General features: G+C 34.6%; 1 protein-coding gene and 1 non-coding gene across 2 annotated transcripts in view; both read left to right on the plus strand.

The window, feature by feature from the left end:
* PSMD14 (proteasome 26S subunit, non-ATPase 14) overlaps positions 1-19120 on the plus strand; it is a 99374-nt gene that overhangs the window by 66424 nt on the left and 13830 nt on the right. The window contains exons 8-10 of the mRNA XM_045479998.1: positions 7560-7667; positions 14292-14366; positions 18300-18425. Coding sequence (XP_045335954.1) covers positions 7560-7667; positions 14292-14366; positions 18300-18425 — 309 coding nt within the window. The remainder of the gene's footprint in view (positions 1-7559; positions 7668-14291; positions 14367-18299; positions 18426-19120) is intronic.
* LOC123600267 lies at positions 16087-16187 on the plus strand. The gene has a single exon (XR_006713626.1). It is a non-coding gene; the product is annotated as a small nucleolar RNA U13 (small nucleolar RNA).

The raw sequence follows: 19120 nt of genomic DNA on the forward strand, positions 1-19120 counted from the left end.
GAAGAACAAGATCTGTCCCCTGTTATTAATTCCAGTATTGTGCCAGCAAATGGAAATCATAACTTTGTAGGGGAAGCTTTTCCATAACCCATATATATAGTAATTGTTTAAGATCATACTGAAATGATTTGACATTAGCCCTTGTTAATTGTGAGGATGTTTCTGTACCCGGGACTTAGTTTTAATAGATTTAATATGTTCTTATCATTGGGGGTAGATACTTTTGTAGGTCATAGTTGATTCCTGAATGATTATTCTTAGATGACTAGGAAGCTAATTAATAGATGCCCAGTGCCACTTCTTACATTCCAAATTGCTTTACTGTATGCAGTTTTTATTCCAAACGTAGGTCAGTACTTGGTGATGTTTGGGTTTTTTGGTTCAGTATGTCATGGAAGAGTACTTTATGAATTTCAAAACTGATCAGTGATAGGAGGTGGGAAGTATATATTTTGTAAAGATAGTGATTATTTATAGATAATGACCCTTTTTTGAGGAAGAATGAACATGAATGATAAAACATTATATAAAATGCTTTCCTTGGAGCTCTTGGTTTTAATAAGTGTTTATTCTATACCATATTATGTATGCCAGGTACTCTTCTGGGGAATGGATATTTATTTGATGGTGAGTAGCACACAAAGCTGCTGTCGTAACTGATCTCAGAGTAGTCTTTTCTTGTTTTGTGATAGGAGAAAGTGTTATATCAAATAGCTTCGTGGTGAAGAGTACGGACTTTGGCGTGTTGTGTATGTACAGATCATAGTGGTATCACTTGCTGGTTGTGTCACCTCATTTAATTTATCCAAGTTCTCTGAGCCTCCATTTTCTCATCCATAAATTGAGAATATTAATACTTACCTCTTGGTTGTTGAGAGATTTAAACAAGATAATTTCTATACAGTATTTAATTAATAAGCTCAATAAAAATACAAAAATGATACACAACAAAGTATTAACCATTACATATTTTTCTTACAAAAATGACCTTTCCTATTGAGAGATGGCTGTTTGAAGGATATGTTTGCATATTTCTTTGAAGGTGATATTACAGCACAAGAAATGTATGTAAATCCTTTATTCCTCGTATCCACCTGCCCTACCATCTTGTTAACATGGTTGAGCTTCAGCCTTTAGTCTCTAAAGTCTTTTCTTTCTCTTCTTTTTGTGGAACTGTCAAGAAGCATATCAACTATATTGCTTTAGTTTGTGTATACCAGAAAAGAGTCTGAAGTCACTTGTTCATTTAATATAGACTGTGGGTGAGTAGCCACCAGATAGAATTGGTACTCTGAGTTGATATCAGACCAGTGACCCAGAGATGATAGTCTCTTGTATCATTAATAGTCCTCTGAGAAGTTCAGTCTTTAAGTTTAGTGTTTATTTGTCATAATCTAGAAATATCTGTTATACCGGAGTGTCAAGATTCTAGGCATATTGTCATTTTTAAAAAGAGATAATAATATTTAGCATAACTGTATACTTTTTAAAAAACTTTAATTAGGAATTTTCCTAAGGAAATAGAGGTCTTTAAATGTTTCTCCCTTGGGGTACCTGGGTGGCTTAGTTGGTGAAGCATCCAACTGCGGCTCAGATTATGAATCTTGGGGTTCATGAGGTCGAACCCTGCATCAGGCTCTGTGCTGACAGCTCAGAGCCTGGAGTCTGCTTCAGATTTTCTCTCCTTCCCTCCCTCCCTCCCTCTCTCTCTCTCAAAAATAAATAATAAACATTCAATTTTTTTTTTCAATATTTCTCCCTCATTTTCTGTTGATGTTTTCATATGTCAAGTGCCTGCGGATGCCAAATTTATAATTCTGATTTGGTTTTGGAGTAGCTTTTTTCTAACTTTAACACTGTTGTAGTAGCAGTATTCTACCTTGTTTACCAGGTCAGTTTGGGTGTTCCAAGAAGCAGGTACCAAAATGGGATTAGTTGTGCAAGAGATTTATTATGGTAAGCACCTGTGATGGATAAAGGGGAGACCCTTCAGACAGCAGTACAGGTCTGACCCTGTAGAAGGAAAAAGGAAAGGTAGAATTGGGTAGGAAAAATACCAGACTACAACATGTTTCTGAGAAAGTTTCAGCCAGACTGATGGGGAGTCCTTGAGACAAAATTGCCTTTAGAGTAATCCTAGGTTCTAGTACCCCCACGGTACTCATTGATTGGCTGGGAGTAGCCCAAGGAAAACATGACTTAGGGTGAACTCCCAGAAGATCCAAAGGTGTAGCATGTGGAGGTGGTGAGTCAGCGATGCTCTCTGAAGCAGGTTCTGTCTGAAAGGAGGTCTGAGCTGGCTACTCTGTGACTGCCACAGTTAATAACACTAAGAACTACAGTGGCAAGTACACATACGTTTTATTTAATCTTATCACCAACTCTGTGAGGTGTCGTTCATGAGCAAATGGAGACATTGAGAGCGTAAATAACTTACCCTGGATCGCTGAGCTAGCCATTGAAGAACCACAATTGTAACTTAGGCAGGATTCTGACTCCTGTGTCTCAAGCGTTTAGGTACCTATACCAGAACGACTACGTGCATACCAGAAAAAATCCTGCTGAACTTACTGTTTGCATTTTTTGATGCATGTCTTCACTTGTCAAAAAAAATACATTATGCTAGTTCCACCCCATCCCCCTTTTCTCCCAGTATATTGAAGTTGTACTACAGATCTCTAGCTACAGTAAGCAGTTCTCCAAGGATGAAGAAAGAAAATGTACATACACATAGGAATTTCTTTTCCAGAGCTAAAATTGACATTTTATAAATAATTTCCGTGTTGCAAACTTGAGACTAAGAAATCACAGCAATTCAGTGATATGCATTTGGCATGAGTCAGTTTTAGTTCTTAGTGCTTTTCATTGGAAATGGCATAAAAAGTAAGATTTCTTTGAATTTTTTATGCTGTGGGCTTACAAGAGACAGAAGATGTTTTTCTCTTATAGATGTCTGGCAGTGCATGGCAGCAGAAGTAACGAAAGGGTCACAAACCCCAGCAGTACTCCCAGGTCACATGCACCCTTAATTTTTAAAGAATCTAGAGACAACCTAAGCAGTTGATAACAGGTCATTTCTAAGTGATAAAGAGTATTTGATATGGAGTGCTGCTACACTAGCATTTTTATAGTCATTAGATACGGTAGTAGGTGTATGTACTTTTAAGTATGTAATGTAATTGGTAACTGAATTACAACCTTTTTTCTTTTTTTTGACATTTGACATTGATTTTGAGGTCTTAAAAGTTTTCTTCCAAGCTTTAAAAAAAAATCTACTTCTGTTTATTTTTATGTAAACACTTTCCATAGTCATTGACTTCAATATAAATGCAATTGGAAATGCCAAAGGCAGCTACTGTTATAAGAGAGACACGGAGACATAGAGATTATAATTCTAGTAACTACTGCCAAAAGTGTTTATGCATTTTTTTTTCAGAAACCTTTGTATTAAACTAATTTTAAGAGCTTTGCTTAAGAAGAGAGCCTCCTTTGAAAGTAAACATTGGGTTTACATAGGTTGATGCTTTAGAAATTTAGTCTCTCAGTGACCTAGCAGTTGATATGAAAATATGAATTTGAAAATAAATAGCATATTGGATAAACTGTACTATACTTATGAAAGAAGCCAAAAAATTATGGATTAAGCTGAATTTGGAAATAATTACAGTTTTGAGTCCTAAACCAGATTCGTTATTAAAATGAAATGATAGGTCCTTGACCCTTGGGTGTGCTTGGAATAAATATGGAACACAGTATTGTTTTTAAAACTATTTTGCTTTTATAAGCTAAGACAGATGTACAAAAAAGATGCAGTTTTTATTTTGTATTGGCAGCTTCCAAATATTTAGTATCTATTTCCAAGAGTTGCAATTAGTAAAGCAACCATGGTACTGAAATCTGCACATCCCACAAGCTAATTATATTTGCAAGGTCAGAGTGAATACATATTTTCAGAAAAATAAAGGGTTATATAAATATGTGTCTTCTACTTGGCTGTTATATCACAGTTTGTTGATCTGGAGTATAATGTGTACAATTCACAAATTTGTCTGATAACAGAAAGTGGTGTGTGATTGTGTTTATTTTACTAACCAGTATATTCACAGCAATCACTTCCAAATATCTCTCCAGTAAAGATGTGTTAATTACAAAACAGACAAGGTCTTCTATTATATTAAAGCTACTAACAAGAAGACAGCAGGAATCACACATGTAAATAGCATCATCAACCCCTATTTTAGTCCTCTGTTTTGATCTGTGAGTTGCGCATAGACCAAAGGTGCTATTAAAGACTGAGTGTATGAAATAGGCAGCATTATATGAACAAAATTTATTCAACAAGAAAACAGACCTTTAACATGAATTTAACAAGCCTGAGAAATTATAAACTATCATATGCTGCAGATTCATGCAGTGATAATAAACAAAAAAGGAAAGTAAGAGGTTTCCCTAAGCTAGCCAAACTGCTAATGGTTTTGTTATAAGCTGTCTACTGTTGCAGTGACCTCTGAAAAGTCTCAAGGCACTTGTACCAGAAAAAATTAAATGGTCAGGCTGGTGGATAGATTCAATGTGGTATATAGGATTTCAGCATGGGAAGGAATTATAGAAGTCTAGCATCATATTCCTGAAAATATTCTTTATAGTTTAGTTTGGAAGTTTTTGTTAGTACATATTAATGAGGTAGTTTTTATGCAAAGAGTTTTGGCTAAATTACTATTTGGATTTATAAGATATAAACTGAACTGGTTTAATGTATGTATATTTTAAAACAAACTGTTTAGAAAATTCATATAGCTCCAAAAATGGATTCTTTCCCTTGCCCCCTCCCCCAAACCTTAATTAATCTTTGGGGGTTCTTTGTGCAGTATATTGTATCTAAGATACCGTTCTTATCCATGGAGTGACCACTTTGCTGTCATTGTGTTGCATCATGTTGTAAATACATAAACATGGAGAAATGCCTTCAGCTTATACACACCTCCAAGTGCTCACCAGGGCTTTTTCTTGAATCTTACTGTGGCATAATTAACACCTTCTTCACCCATTGCTCATTAGTGCACTGGACATTAATGAGTCTATTTTGATAGGTTGCTCTAAAGGAGAAACCCACTTATTCTCACAGCGCAGAAGGCAATTATAAAATTGTACAGAAATTAAAATGTAGACTATATTGCCATATTTATATTTTTATTGCGTACTAAATCTAATTTTGGTCTGCAGGTTGTTGAACATGTTAGTTTCCTTAAGACAGTTGCTATAGCGATGGCAGCAAATTCCTTTAATCTTGGTGTAGTTAAAGTATTATTTTCTATTGGCTATCATATTGCTGTTCAGGAATTGTCAATCTAAGCATGTAATTTCACACAGGCCATCATTTATTAGTTGAGCAGTGTATCACCTTTAAAATGTTTTATTTAATTTAATTTTTTCTATTTTAGATTTGTTTCTAACTGATCATAATACCTACTTAGCTGGTATTTTCATTTCCTTTTTATGAAGTTTCACACCTGCTTATAATATTCCAGAGAAATATTACAGAGATTTTTGCATGTAAAATAGCTGCCTGCTGTTTGTTTAAAAGTGTTCAGTATAAAAAAAATACATAGACATTTTATTGTGATATATGATGGAATTTTCATAGTTCTGTAGGATTGTTTTTTTCCTACAAATGATTTTACTAAAATTTTAAAATGGAATCAAAGGTTTCTAAGAACAGTTGGGCCAAGATGATGCTTTGCTCTTAAGTTTACCGCAACACTTAAATGGTGGAAGTTCTTAATCCTGCATTTATTTAAGTACATCTGTCTATTAAAATGGTCATTTTTCTCCTTTTGCTTACATTTTAATTTTATCTTCTGTGTTTTTTAGTAGAAAATTTTACTTCTTTGTTTTTTAAACAAGTGATTGAAATTATTTATGATGTTTTACTAAAGCATGCCTGATATTAGTACCTATTTTTATTATTGCTATATGAAAATAAATGATTAAAAAATTTTAAGTATAAGCAGGAGGTATAAACCTAGGCCATATTCATTTATATATAAATGTGAAAGTTGAGTCTGAATTTCAGTTATTGTAGAGGAAAGAAAAAAGTTTCCAAAACTATTAAATCATGTATGTTCTGGGGATACTTGGTTTTATTTTGAGGCAGGAGGACTCTTTGGGGAAATTCAGACTGTTAGAAATAAAAGCAAAATTCAAAGTTGATTTTTTTTTTTTTTTTTTTTTTTTTTTGGCCTGCTGGAGTGGATACTTCTTGTAATGCTTCAGTCTAAGTTTGTATTCTTTGATACTGTTTGTTGACCCTTCATGGTAGCCTTTTAGAAAGGGTGATTTTCTTTTTCTTTCTTTAGATTTTGTTCTTTAGTGTACAGCATGCATACATAACTCTGAACAGATTATTCAGATGTGATTAGATTTCATGTGGCTTAACTTAAAAATAAATTTTATTTTCTACCTCTTACTCAACTAAACTTACTCAACTATACTCAAACTAATACAAATGGGAAACAGTCTAGTTGATGGCTGCTTTTATAACATTAATAAATCTCAGTTAAAGCACCTTTAAGGCAAATATAGAAAAATACATTATCTTGCTTAAAATTTTTTTTATGTGACGGCAGTATTGAGTTTATTATCTAGGTAATTGATTTAAATTCCCAGAAAGAAGTATCTGTCTTAAGTCCCAGTGCTTTACATAAAACTTAAAACGAGTTCTATCAAATCCATGACAATGAACAGAAAAAAAAAATGTTAGGATACTATGTAATGGTTGATAAATTTCTTAATATAAAAGAACAGATAATACTGTATCATGTAAGACTATGTACTCTTTTTTTATGGAAATATTGAATACACTTAGAAAAAGATGATACCTACTGTTATTTCTGTACTATGGACTTAGGACCATATCATTCTATACCATGTTCCTGGCTTAAAGCACAGATGACCTTGGTTTTTTCGTATTTGCCTCCTATTCTTGACAGTGGCTTGGGTATTTAAGGCCATCAGACAAGGTATAAAGTCTTTTATAGTCACAAGAAGTAAAAGGTATCTGACTAGAAGAGAATACGTGGAGCAAGTGCCTTGCTGGCTGTAATTTTGTTGTCATTTCAAGTACTGTGGTAGTATAATTGATGTGACAGGGCTGGGCTTTACATGTGGTCCCTTAGCTTGTGCTCACTTTCAGTTTTAGTTTCTCTTTGTCATTCATTTTGATTAGGTAAAATTTAGGTGACAAACATGCACACCAATGAAGGCTGTTTGGTTGTGTAAGTTTAGTAATGATGTATTTCAATACTAAAGATGCAAAGTTAATGTTTTTCTTTACTGCTTCATGAAAATTGCAATAATTGGTGTCACCTTACATTACAAGATAGAGGGTGGTGTGCTGATGGCACAGTCAGCAGGAGGTTCTTTTTTATTAATATTATAATTAAATGATTTTCTGGAAATAGGCCAGAAACAGATGCAAGTTGATCATGCCTTGTCCACTGTTGCTTGGCATCATCACTTGCTTTTTAAAAAAGAATTGACCGGACACCTTATTTTTACAGGTTGTTATCGATGCCTTCAGATTGATCAATGCTAATATGATGGTCTTAGGACATGAACCAAGACAAACAACCTCAAATCTGGGTCATTTAAACAAGCCATCTATCCAGGTAATGCCTGTATTTGATAATGTGTTAAAACTCTGTTTTACATTTTAAAAGCCTATTATAAATGGTCATATTAAAATCTGATACTTAGCATTTTAATTTGTTTACAATTAGTTTTTCTTGTGCTTGAGAAGATGATTATGGAAATTCTGTTGCAAAAGTTAGATTTGCTCATTTATGAATCCATTTTTTGTGGAGTCTTTAAACTTTCCTAACATAGTTTGAGGATACCCTTTTTGGGAGCATAGGGGAGCCTTTATCTTGAGAGTACCTTATGGCTTTGCATGGTTAACATTGTAGTCAAGGACCCAACACAAGTTTCAGGTAGAGTGCGTTAGGTATCACTATTGATTGGTTAGTAGACATTTCTCATAGCATTAAAAATGGGAAAATTGATACACCTTGAGACAGAATTCCTAAATGGTACTTAAAGTTTTCTACCTTTTCTTTGTTTACTCTCCACATTTAAAATAAATTCTACAAAACATATCTGTGTATTACTTTTGATTCATTTATGTCTTGTTCTAATAATGTCAACCGTCGTTCTCACAGTTATGTGGGCATTTAATATCCTCCTGAGTGATTAATGTTTTCTGTATATCATTCACGTGTCTCATTGTTTTTACACAAATCTTTATTGTTTGCAAAGATTATTTTAAATGTGTTTTTAAATGCACCACAAACTGTGTCTATATAGTTAATTGCTTCTCTGAAGATTAATTAAATGGACAGAAATACCAGTTTGGTTTAATAGAACACATAGGACAAAGACATTATAGTAGCTATTACTTCTTGCCTTCTGAAACCTTGCTCTGTCATATGATTGTCTTTGGGGAGTTGTGGCTTTGATAGTTAACCATGGTTAAGCCTGGGTTACACTCTGATAACTTTATACCTTTAGATGCTTACTTTTGTAGCAGTCGCTCATCTGAAATTTTCCGAAGTGAAATGTTTTGTTTCAAAGAATTGAGGTGTGTTGCTTTTGCATAAAATTTTTTTACAAGTCAGGGAAAACTGCAGAGTTTAATGAGTATGAAATAAGCTACCAGTGTTTTTGATTGGGTACAGACAAGCCCATGCTTGTATGTTCCAGGAGAATATATTATTGGACCTGTTTAGCCTGTGATAATGACCTTTCTTATAAACCCCCATAGTATCATACTGCTTCATTATTTTTTTGCAAAAGGTTAAGTAGCATCTCACAATCCAAGATCATTGTGATTACTACATGGTATATTTCTGCCAGAAGTTTTTACTAATTGCAAGTCAACAGCCACCTGTTGCCAATTTCATGTCTTAAATGTAAACACTGCTTTTTAACTTTATAAATTGAGTAAAATCAATATTAAAATCTGTTTTTTTCTACAGCAGTCCAGTTTTTATTTTTCAGTGCTACCTTACCGTCTGTCATTTAAGGTAGACCTTATAAATAAAGCAAGTTCCAAACCCAAGTTAGAAAGACCTGTGTATATAATAGCTACAACATCATTGTTTTTCCTTTCATTTTAGTTTGTTTTGCCTTGTAATTAAAATCTGTAAATATATTTATTTCACAGTTTAAATAGCGCCCATCAGAATGTCATCTATCTGAGTGCTTTATAGTTTTAAGACAATTTCAGTACTAAAACACTCAAATGGGATTAAGCCAACAAGTGACAGAACAAAGCCACACCTTAAAACTATTTCTCCCATCCAAGTACTAACCAGGCCCAACTCTGCTTAGCTTCCGAGATCAGACGAGATCGGGCGTGTTCAGGGTGGTATGGCCATAGACGAAACTATTTCTTAGTTTTCTAAGACAAGCTAGAAAGAAAGCAACCCAGATGAATCTGAAATGAATGGTAATATTTATAATGGACTTTTAATATATGTTAGCAGAATCTTTGACTTGGGGATCAGGAGCCTTTCCAAAAGGCTTTTATTTTGAAGGAAAATTAGTTCGTGTTAAGAGGGGCCTTCCTCCTAAACCAACTTCTTTGTAACTGGGGATAGAAACCACTTTTATGCTGGTGGTTACTAATGCTTCTCTAACATTGATTTTTTTTCTGTTATACTTACAGTAGTGGGGAAAATTATTATTTTATAGATTACTGTTTAATAATTTGAGGAAAATTCAAAATATGTTAAGAAAAAGGTTATAAAATAGGATATAAAGGTTCTCTTAGCAAATACATATTTTATAAACTGTGCCTATGTATCTATACCAAGATATTAGCATTGATTACTTTTGGTGGTGGCATTATGGAATTTTTTTTCCTGTTTTTCCTTTTCCGTGTTTCCTAAACTTGCTACTGTGAAACGTTTATTACTTAAAGAAAACATTATTTTTAAAACACTAAAACAGGGTTGAAATAGGTACCATAAAACAAAGCTAATAGACAAAGTTTATGTTAACTTCCATGTTTTAAATAAGGGAAGCCATTTTAATCCTGATAGGCAGAAGTATAGTGCCCACCCTATGGACTCTTGTTTTAATATATGAGACTTCGTATTATTTTGTCCTTGGAATATTTGACCATTATTGTCAAAGGTAATAGGATTGAGAGTTAACAAGCATTTTATTTTAGTAACTAAAAATTTTAAACTATATTCCACTTAAACTGTTCAGAGCATTTCAAATCTTTGAGAACCATAGTATAAGTGAAGCTTGGGTTGTGAACTGCATGGAAATTTTGTAACTTTTGATGCACAGATGCATTGTGCAAGGACCGTGAGCCTCGAAGTGTAGCCCTGAATACAATTGCATTGTCTAACAGAGTTAAGCTGTTTGAAAAACTTTTTTTTTTTTTTTTTTTTTTGAAGAGTTATAAAACTATTGCCCTGGAAGGAACCATTGAGGCCCAGAAAGTTCAAAATTTGCCCAGGTTTCATAGTGAATTTCATAGTGAATTAACGTAGGAACTGATATTTATAACCTGTGCTCCTGGTTCTTTATACTGCACTTGGAATTTAATTAAATAATGAATTTTAGCACAGATAATATATTTATACAGTTCAAAATTTAAAAGGTACAAAAAGGTAGTTAGCAGAATTTGAATAAATATTTGAATAACTCAAATGGTGATTGATTTTGAAGTTTATTTCACTGTAATGATTACTTGTATACTTGTTTTGAATTTGTCATGCTAATAAAATTATGAAGCTCTACTCTAAAGATGAACTAAAACACATAGACGTAACCTGGAAGTTAATCAACATATCTCAAAACTCCCCTTTGTCTATGGTCCTCCAAACCATTCTTAATCTAGAACAGATAGCACCTTACTCTGATAATGAGTACCAACCTAGGCAGAATTTTCTTCTTGAAAGGTTACAGGATTTGAGCATAGAAAACCAGGATCGGGATATACAGGAAGCACATAAATAAGCTAAATGCTGTTAGTAAATCCAAAATATACTATCATAGAAACAGTGTTGTAAAAGGTGGCTGGTTTCCCAGGCCAGCCACTGAAAGCTTATTTAGCCCATAGTATACAATATTATAGAATAGAATCAGACTTTTATAACAGTGCTTCTCTGAGAAACTGTTACGGATTTAAAAGAAAAAAATTTTTTAATGTTTATTTTTGAGAGAAAGAGAGCATGAGGGGGAGAGGGACAGCGAGAGAGGGAGACACAGAATCAGAAGCAGACTCCAGGCTCTGAGCTGCCAGCACAGAGCCCGATGTGGGGCTCATACTCACAAACCATGAGATCATGACCTGAGCTGAAGTCAGATGTTCAACCAACTGAGCCACCCAGGTGCCCCGAAACTGTTGCGGATTTTAAGTAGCCAATTAATGAATGAGCTTTGGGAATGAACCCTGTTTTAATGAAGATTTTCCTAAATTTTCCTAAGTCCATCATATGTTTGTTAAGTGTAAATCAAAAAGTTATGTAGTCATGTTTTAGGAACTTTCCTAGCTGTATAACTTTCTTCTTTATCTCTCTGACATACTGTGGCTTTTTTTGTATATTCTGTTTAATTTGTAATTTGACCCTTCCAAATGGTTAGTTCTCCCTCTTGATAAAACTAATCTTATGTTTGGTATATGCTGCCTCAACTTGTCAACTAAATTATTTGGTTAATTTTTTTTTTTTTAATGTTTATTTATTTTTGAAACGGAGAGAAACAGAGCATGAATGGGGGAGGGGCAGAGAGAGAGGGAGACACAGAATCAGAAGCAGGCTCCGGGCTCTGAGCCATCAGCCCAGAGCCCGATGCAGGGCTTGAACTCACGGACTGCGAGATCGTGACCTGAGCTGAAGTCGGACGCTTAACCGACTGACCCACCCAGGCGCCCCTAAATTGGTTAATTTGAGAGAATTTAATATTCACTGAGGCTGAGTTTGGGGGGCTTATGTGGAAGGAGGACTGTACCTGGCCGAATTATTGTGATTTGGAATGTGCTGGTGTTACACAGTGCTCACGTACGCAGTGAGTAAGTGAAACTGGAAGACTGCTTGGGGATATCATTTTATTTAAGCTTAAATATTTTTTATTATGATAACTACTAATCTTTCATGCTGTGTTAGTTTTACCTCTTTTATCTAAATAATGTTAAGTGAAAAGTAGGTAGTGCCTTCAAATCCCAAACTGTATATTTTAGCAGTATAATTACCCTCCAAAATGTACACTGTGGGCACACTGGCTGATTTTTGCGTTTATTGGCTATAGGTGTTACTAGCTTTATGGCTGCTATGTAGAAGTATGTAGTTAGGGCATTGTACAAAGGCACTTCAATGAGGGGACAATTGGCAACTGAAATCTAGTGTTAAGTTCCACTCTCCACTTGGGCTTTATCCACGGGAAGGACTAGTACCTTTTTCTGATTCTTCTACCCAGAGGATACACTTCCTAATTTACATAAATACTAGTACATATTAAGGGAGGCCCTGATTAATTCCACTTTTTTTTTAAAAATTTTTTTAACGTTTATTTATTTTTGAGACAGAGAGAGACAGAGCATGAATGGGGGAGGGTCAGAGAGAGAGGGAGACACAGAATCCGAAACAGGTTCCAGGCTCTGAGCGGTCAGCACAGAGCCCGATGCGGAGCTCGAACTCACAGACCGCGAGATCATGACCTGAGCTGAAGTCGGAGGCTTAACCGACTGAGCCACCCAGGCGCCCCTAATTCCACTTTTTGATCTGCATAGCACAGCATTTGTGAGCACTGAAATTTGACTCACTACTGATGATTATTGAGATAAATAAGGATTTAATAGATACATTTAGTACTTTAATTTTGTACATCAACCATTTTATTATAGCAGATGTTAGGATAAGAATGGATTGTTATAGTACATATTAAAATGTTTTAGTACTTGGTGGAATGATTTTTGCTAGTAGCAAAGTTTTAAAATAAGACTGGCTATGCTTTGTTTTTATCCTGGTCCTTTAAAGTGTAAAGACTTATGAATCCAAGAATTTCCTAAGATAAGTTGTGGCATAGTATGGTAGAAAAAACATGGGCTTTGGAGCCAGAAATACTCAGGTTCAAATCCTATCTTTGCCTTGATATAAAACTGGTACAGATTAAGAATTGTGTTATATTTTCTTCATCTGTCAAAATACAAATAGAACCAGTCTACCTTACTGGGTTGTTGTGAAGATTAGAAGACTTAATGTGCAAGACAGAGACTGAGTATTCATTAAATGTTTCCTTTCTACCCCTTCCTCCTTTACCTCAATACCTTAAGACCTTAACTGTAAAATTCCAACAATTAGAGAGTGTGGTGGTGGTTTTGGTCAGCTTTAGCTTTATATTTGAGTTACGCCCCGAACGCTTTTTGTTTTTATACTTGTTGAACATAAATCGAAGGTGTATTTCTGTACTTTAATGTCTTACTAGGCAGATAGAGGGTCTCCCAGAGTACCATTCTGAACCCCATTTGAACGTCTGTTGCTAGCGTTCCATTATTTGAGCAGTTGCACGTGGATTTCATCACAGACAGATTTCATTGTTTCTTAATAAAGCCATATCATTAGCTTAAATTTTTATTATGACCTTCCTGTTTGTCTTAGAAGACAAGTGCAGTGGAAAAAATTCTGGTTAGTGAGATTGCTCTCACTGGTTAAGATCATGAGGTAAGAAATGGACTTTGTTAATTTGGAGACATGTGTAGACACAATTATTTGACTCTATATATGACTCTGTAGAACTGAATCAAGAAACAGGGAAACCCCAGATTAATGTTGTGTGTGAAAAGATAAGTGTATTATTATGACTAAATTTTAGGCTTTTCTTTTGAAATAACAAAGAGCCCCTAGATATCATAAAATCAGACTTAACAAATTAAGTATTATTTATAGATTATGAATAATTAGTTTGTAACTTAAATTACAGTGAGGTCAGACCCTGTCTCTGACTCTGAGCAAGGCTACTGAAAGTGTTGAATTTGTGCTGCTGTGTATGACCTGTACTTCTAAACCTTCTAAACTTATAGCTGAAGAATGTGTGACCTGTACTTCTAAACCTTCTAAACTTATAGCTGAAAAAAAAAAAATACATTTTCATTTATTTAGGTTAAAAGACTTTTTTTAGAAGATGGTAAAGATACTATTTACAGGATGTGTCAGCAGTTTTGAACTGTCTTTTACATGCAAAATATTAATTTGTCCTTTTCTAATAATTTATATATATAGGCGTTAATTCACGGACTAAACAGACACTACTACTCCATTACTATTAACTACCGAAAAAATGAACTGGAACAGAAGGTAAGTTAAAATTTTTATCTTAGAAAGCCATTTAAACTATTACCTAGTATGTTTGAATTTGATGTGTTCGAATATTTTTTCATTCCTAATGAATTTCAGGAACATAAAGGAATATTTTATTGGACATATTAAAGACATTTAGGTGCTAAAATAGAGAATAAGTAGGAAATAAACGTTTATGTTTGGTTGTATGAGTTACTATAAAAATCTTTCTCCTCATTCTGTGATGTTTCTGATTAATGTATCTTTTCTAATAAAATAACCTGGGCGCCTGGTTATTCGAGGTGTGCCTGGGTGGCTCAGTCGATTGAGCGTCCAGCTCTTGGTTTTGGCTCAGGTCATGATTTCACAGCTCACGCTTTCAGGCCCCGCATCAGGCTTCACGCTTCACACACTTCAAGCAGTGTGGAGCTTGCTTGGGATTCTCTCTCTCTCTCCCTCTCTCTCTCTCTCTCTCGGCCCCTCCTCTGCTTGCTCTTTCTCTCAAAATAAATAAATAAACTTAAAAAAAAATTGAAAAGGGAAATGCAGTAGTGTTTTCAGATATTTACAGCTACATTCTTACCCTTTTTATACTAGGCAATTTTAAATTTTGATTACCTTAACAATTACCTCACATCTTGGTTATAACATTCTTTTGTTTCTACTATTTTAGGATTATTTCACCTAATGCCAAATATTTAAGTCTGCCTATTGCTTTTTGAAATTATAATCAGAACTGCTTTTTTCTTTCTTTACTATTACAATTAGTCATCTTCCAAATTAGTTTCTTGTATTTCTCTCTGAGAGAGACTTAACACAATTTTTAAGAGCAGTAAGTATTATTGATAGCCAATACATTTTGATTCCCATGTGACTCTCTGGTCCAAATGTGACGAGTAATCAGTAGTAAACGACGTTTCTTAACTGGTTGAAACTGTTTCCCACAAAGGTACCTTAGAAGGGTATTCACCTGTAGCACATGAGGTGGATGAGAAGTGGGATAAATTGGGCTGTTCATAGTGCCCCCTCTTTCATTTTTTTAAAATTATTTTTTACTTTTATTTATTTGTTTGATTTTTTTAATTTACATCCTAGTTAGTTAGCATATAATGCAATAATGATTTCAGGAGTAGATTCCAGTATGGAATCCCTTATATATAACACCCAGTGCTCATCCCAATAAGTGTCTTCCTTAATGCCCTACCTATTTACCCATCCCCCCTTACCCCTTACCTATCCTCCCACCCACAACCCCTCCAGCAGCCCTTAGTTTGTTCTCTGTATTCGAGTCTCTTATGTTTTGTCCCCCACCTTGTTTGTATATTATTTTTGCTTCCCTTCCCTTATGTTCATCTCTTTTGTATCTTAAATTCCACATGTGAGTGAAGTCATAATGATGCTTGTCTTTCCCTGACTAATTTCGCTTAGCATAATATACTCCGGTTCCATCCACATAGTTGCAAATGGCAAGGTTTCATTCTTTTGGATTGCCAAGTAATATTCCATTGTGTGTGTGTGTGTGTGTGTGTGTGTGTGTGTGTCTACACACACACACACACACCACACCTTCTTTATCCATTCATCTGTCAATGCTGCCTCTTTTCAACCAGATGACCCCTAGTTTTAATCTCATTCATATATTGTGGGGAGGATGTGCTGTATAAGGCTTTCATTAAAAGGAGACTTTTGTTTTGTTTTTTTAAGTTTTATAATACATATTTTAAAAGGTCAAAGCTATATCCTTTTGTAGTTCATAAGCGTGATTGGGTGTTCACACCGTGGTGTGACATGTGCCACCTTTAAACCTTGTTATGACGTTGGCACATTACCTGTCTGACGTAAAAAATAAATAATAAATAAATAAATAATAAAAAATAAATAAAAGCTCAAAGCTACCAGTAAACTCACCCAAAGGTCCTGTGTGCTTTGAGCATGGTGATGAGTGAGGGGCTGCAGGGGCCAGTTCTTTGCTGTCCTGAGGGGAGACATAGAGCCATTGAGCTCTTTTGCAGCTGCTTGCCTGTGTCCCAAAGTTTACATCTGCTGTGATACATTTAGTTGATAGCTTGGAGTATATTTTCAACACCTATTTTTAATTTTTACAGAATAGATACTGGCCATGAAAAAGAGCACCTGTCAGATACAAACTGAAAATTTCATATATATGAATATTTTTTTAGTCTGATACCTAACACCCAACTGGTTAGAAATATCCAGCTAATTACATCAGCTTTCCCCCTTTTTTGGTACCCCCCAAAATTTAGCCACTATCCTTGGCATTAAGGACACATGTGCAAATACCTACATAAGTTAATTAATGTTATGCTTATGCTCCTAATAGCTCAGTTCAGGAGCTTTTATGGTGACAAAAGCCCTACCTTTACTCTTACCCACCAACCTGTATAATTAACTTTAAACTTCCTCAGGGGTCCCAGTGGAATCCTTGTTCAGGCATGGTAGAGATATCCTCACGCTCTGTGGAAACTTTGCTTTGGAAGTGGTAGAAAAATCCAGTTCTCCACACTTAATTATAGGTAGTTTTATAATACATATAGTTGCAACTGCACCAAAATTTCCTGAAGATATATTATCTAGAACAGTTATCAGTGGAGAAGATGGGAAGCAGTCAAAAAAATTGGAGTTAGTTGTGTAGGATTTTTTTCAGGTTACTCTTGTCTCTCCCTGGGCCCTTGAATGGGAATGGAGGAATTTGGAGTTTTGTGTCTGGCAAAGTCTCATAGGTGATTTTTGACATGCACCGTTTTCTCTAGCATAAGAAAACCTTTGTACCACATGTAACTGCAAGTCTCTGAGCAAGTAGAATCGTTTTTCTAAACTCTTCTAGCTACGTCTTCAGATTACAGCTCATGGATCTCACAAAATAGACTGGCTATAATGGCAACCAGATTTTTTTCACAATGATTTTAGCAGTCATTTTAAAAAGTTACTCAATTGTAAGTTCAACTAAAGAACATTTGTAGAATAAGACTAAGAAAAACTGTCTTAAATACTCTAAACCTGAAAATTTAGGAACTTCCAGGAATTACATACTCAGAACTAGGAGTCCAGTTTGAGAAACAGTGAACTAAGGTGTTTAGTTCCATGATCACTAATAGAGTCTGATCCTAGTTTGCTGATTTGATTGCACACTGGATAAATCTGTGATTTCCTGCCCAGTTTCATGACTTTTCATTTAGACAGTAAGGAAGTTTTCATTTTAAAAATTATGGATGGAATATTAGAATTGAAAAGAAATTTATTATCTAATATAAGCCCCCAATTCATAAATATGTAAACTGAGGTGCAGTAAGATTTACATGAAGTCATTCAGTAAATGGGGCATTTACCTCCTTACCTTGGTATTTGAAAGCTGGACTGTATGAACTGTTAGAGACCTTGTGTGTAACATAGTTTCATCCATCCATCCATCCATCCATCCATTCATTCATTTATGCATTCAACAGATGTTTATTGAATGTTTGTTATGATTAGATATTGTTCTAGAATCTACATCCTGGTGATCTTGAAATCAACTGGGAAAGTTTCTACTCTTTTGATATTTTAGTGAGCGAGAAATGCAATAATAAAATTTTCAAGTGTTGATAATGTTCTAAAAATAATGATAAGAGAAGAAAGATGTTTGAGATAGTGTGAGGTGGCTTTTTTATATAATGTGATGAGGAAAGCCATCTATTTTTAAGGAAATGAGAAAGGTAAGCCATGCAAAGATAAGGAAAATAGTCTTTGTGACAGAAGGACAGCAAGTACAAAGGCCATGAGGTTGGAATACTCCTTAGGTTATATTAATATAAATTTAGGAGAATTCTTACTAGAATTTAAGTTAATAAAATTAAATTTTAAATTCATTAATTCCAAATTTTGTGAAGTTTCTCAGGATAAGTGAAGAGGTATCCTCAATACAGGAAAATAATCACTCTTTATATTTTTCAGATGTTGCTAAATTTGCATAAGAAGAGTTGGATGGAAGGTTTGACACTTCAGGACTACAGTGAACACTGTAAACACAATGAATCAGTGGTAAAAGAGATGTTGGAATTAGCCAAGAATTACAATAAGGTGAAGGTTACTTCAGTACCACATTTATTTCTTATAATCTTTAGAATACCTATGATTAGATGGCAAGTATTGTATAGATATATACATAGTTAAAAAATAGAGTGGCCTATTTTATAGATCAAATAGTAAATATTTTGGACTTTGAAAGCCATCCAGTCTGTTGTAGGTACTCAACTCTGCTGTCGTAGTAGAAAAGTAGCCACAGACAGTATGTAAAGGAGTGAGTGAGGCCGTGTTTCAGTACAACTTTAATAAAAAAGGCAGCTGGCTAGATTTTACATTTGAAATTTTTTGATTATCCAAAGGGTTTTTTCTTGGGAGGGAATGGGAAACAAGTGGATGTAGGATAATAACAACAGCATTTAATACTTCTACATACAGTTTAGTTTACGAGCTTTTCTTTTTTCCATTTAGTAAGTGTCTCTTGAAAACCTGCTATGCACCAGGCACAGGGGGTATGGTAAGAAGCAATACTTGTCCACACAGAACTTATTTTCTGGTAGGAAAAACACAAAGAAACACAATATAATGTATTAGGATTAGTGCTATAAGAAAATAAGTGATGATGATGTAAGGAAAAATAACTAGCAGGGTGGCTCTGTCATTTAAGCATCCAACTTTTGATTTTGACTCTGGTCATGATCTCACAGTTCGTGAGATCAAGCTCTGCGTCATGCTTTGCACTGACTGTGGAG

This window comes from Leopardus geoffroyi, chromosome C1 (assembly GCF_018350155.1).
Source record: "Leopardus geoffroyi isolate Oge1 chromosome C1, O.geoffroyi_Oge1_pat1.0, whole genome shotgun sequence".
NCBI classification, from domain to species: Eukaryota; Metazoa; Chordata; class Mammalia; order Carnivora; family Felidae; genus Leopardus; species Leopardus geoffroyi.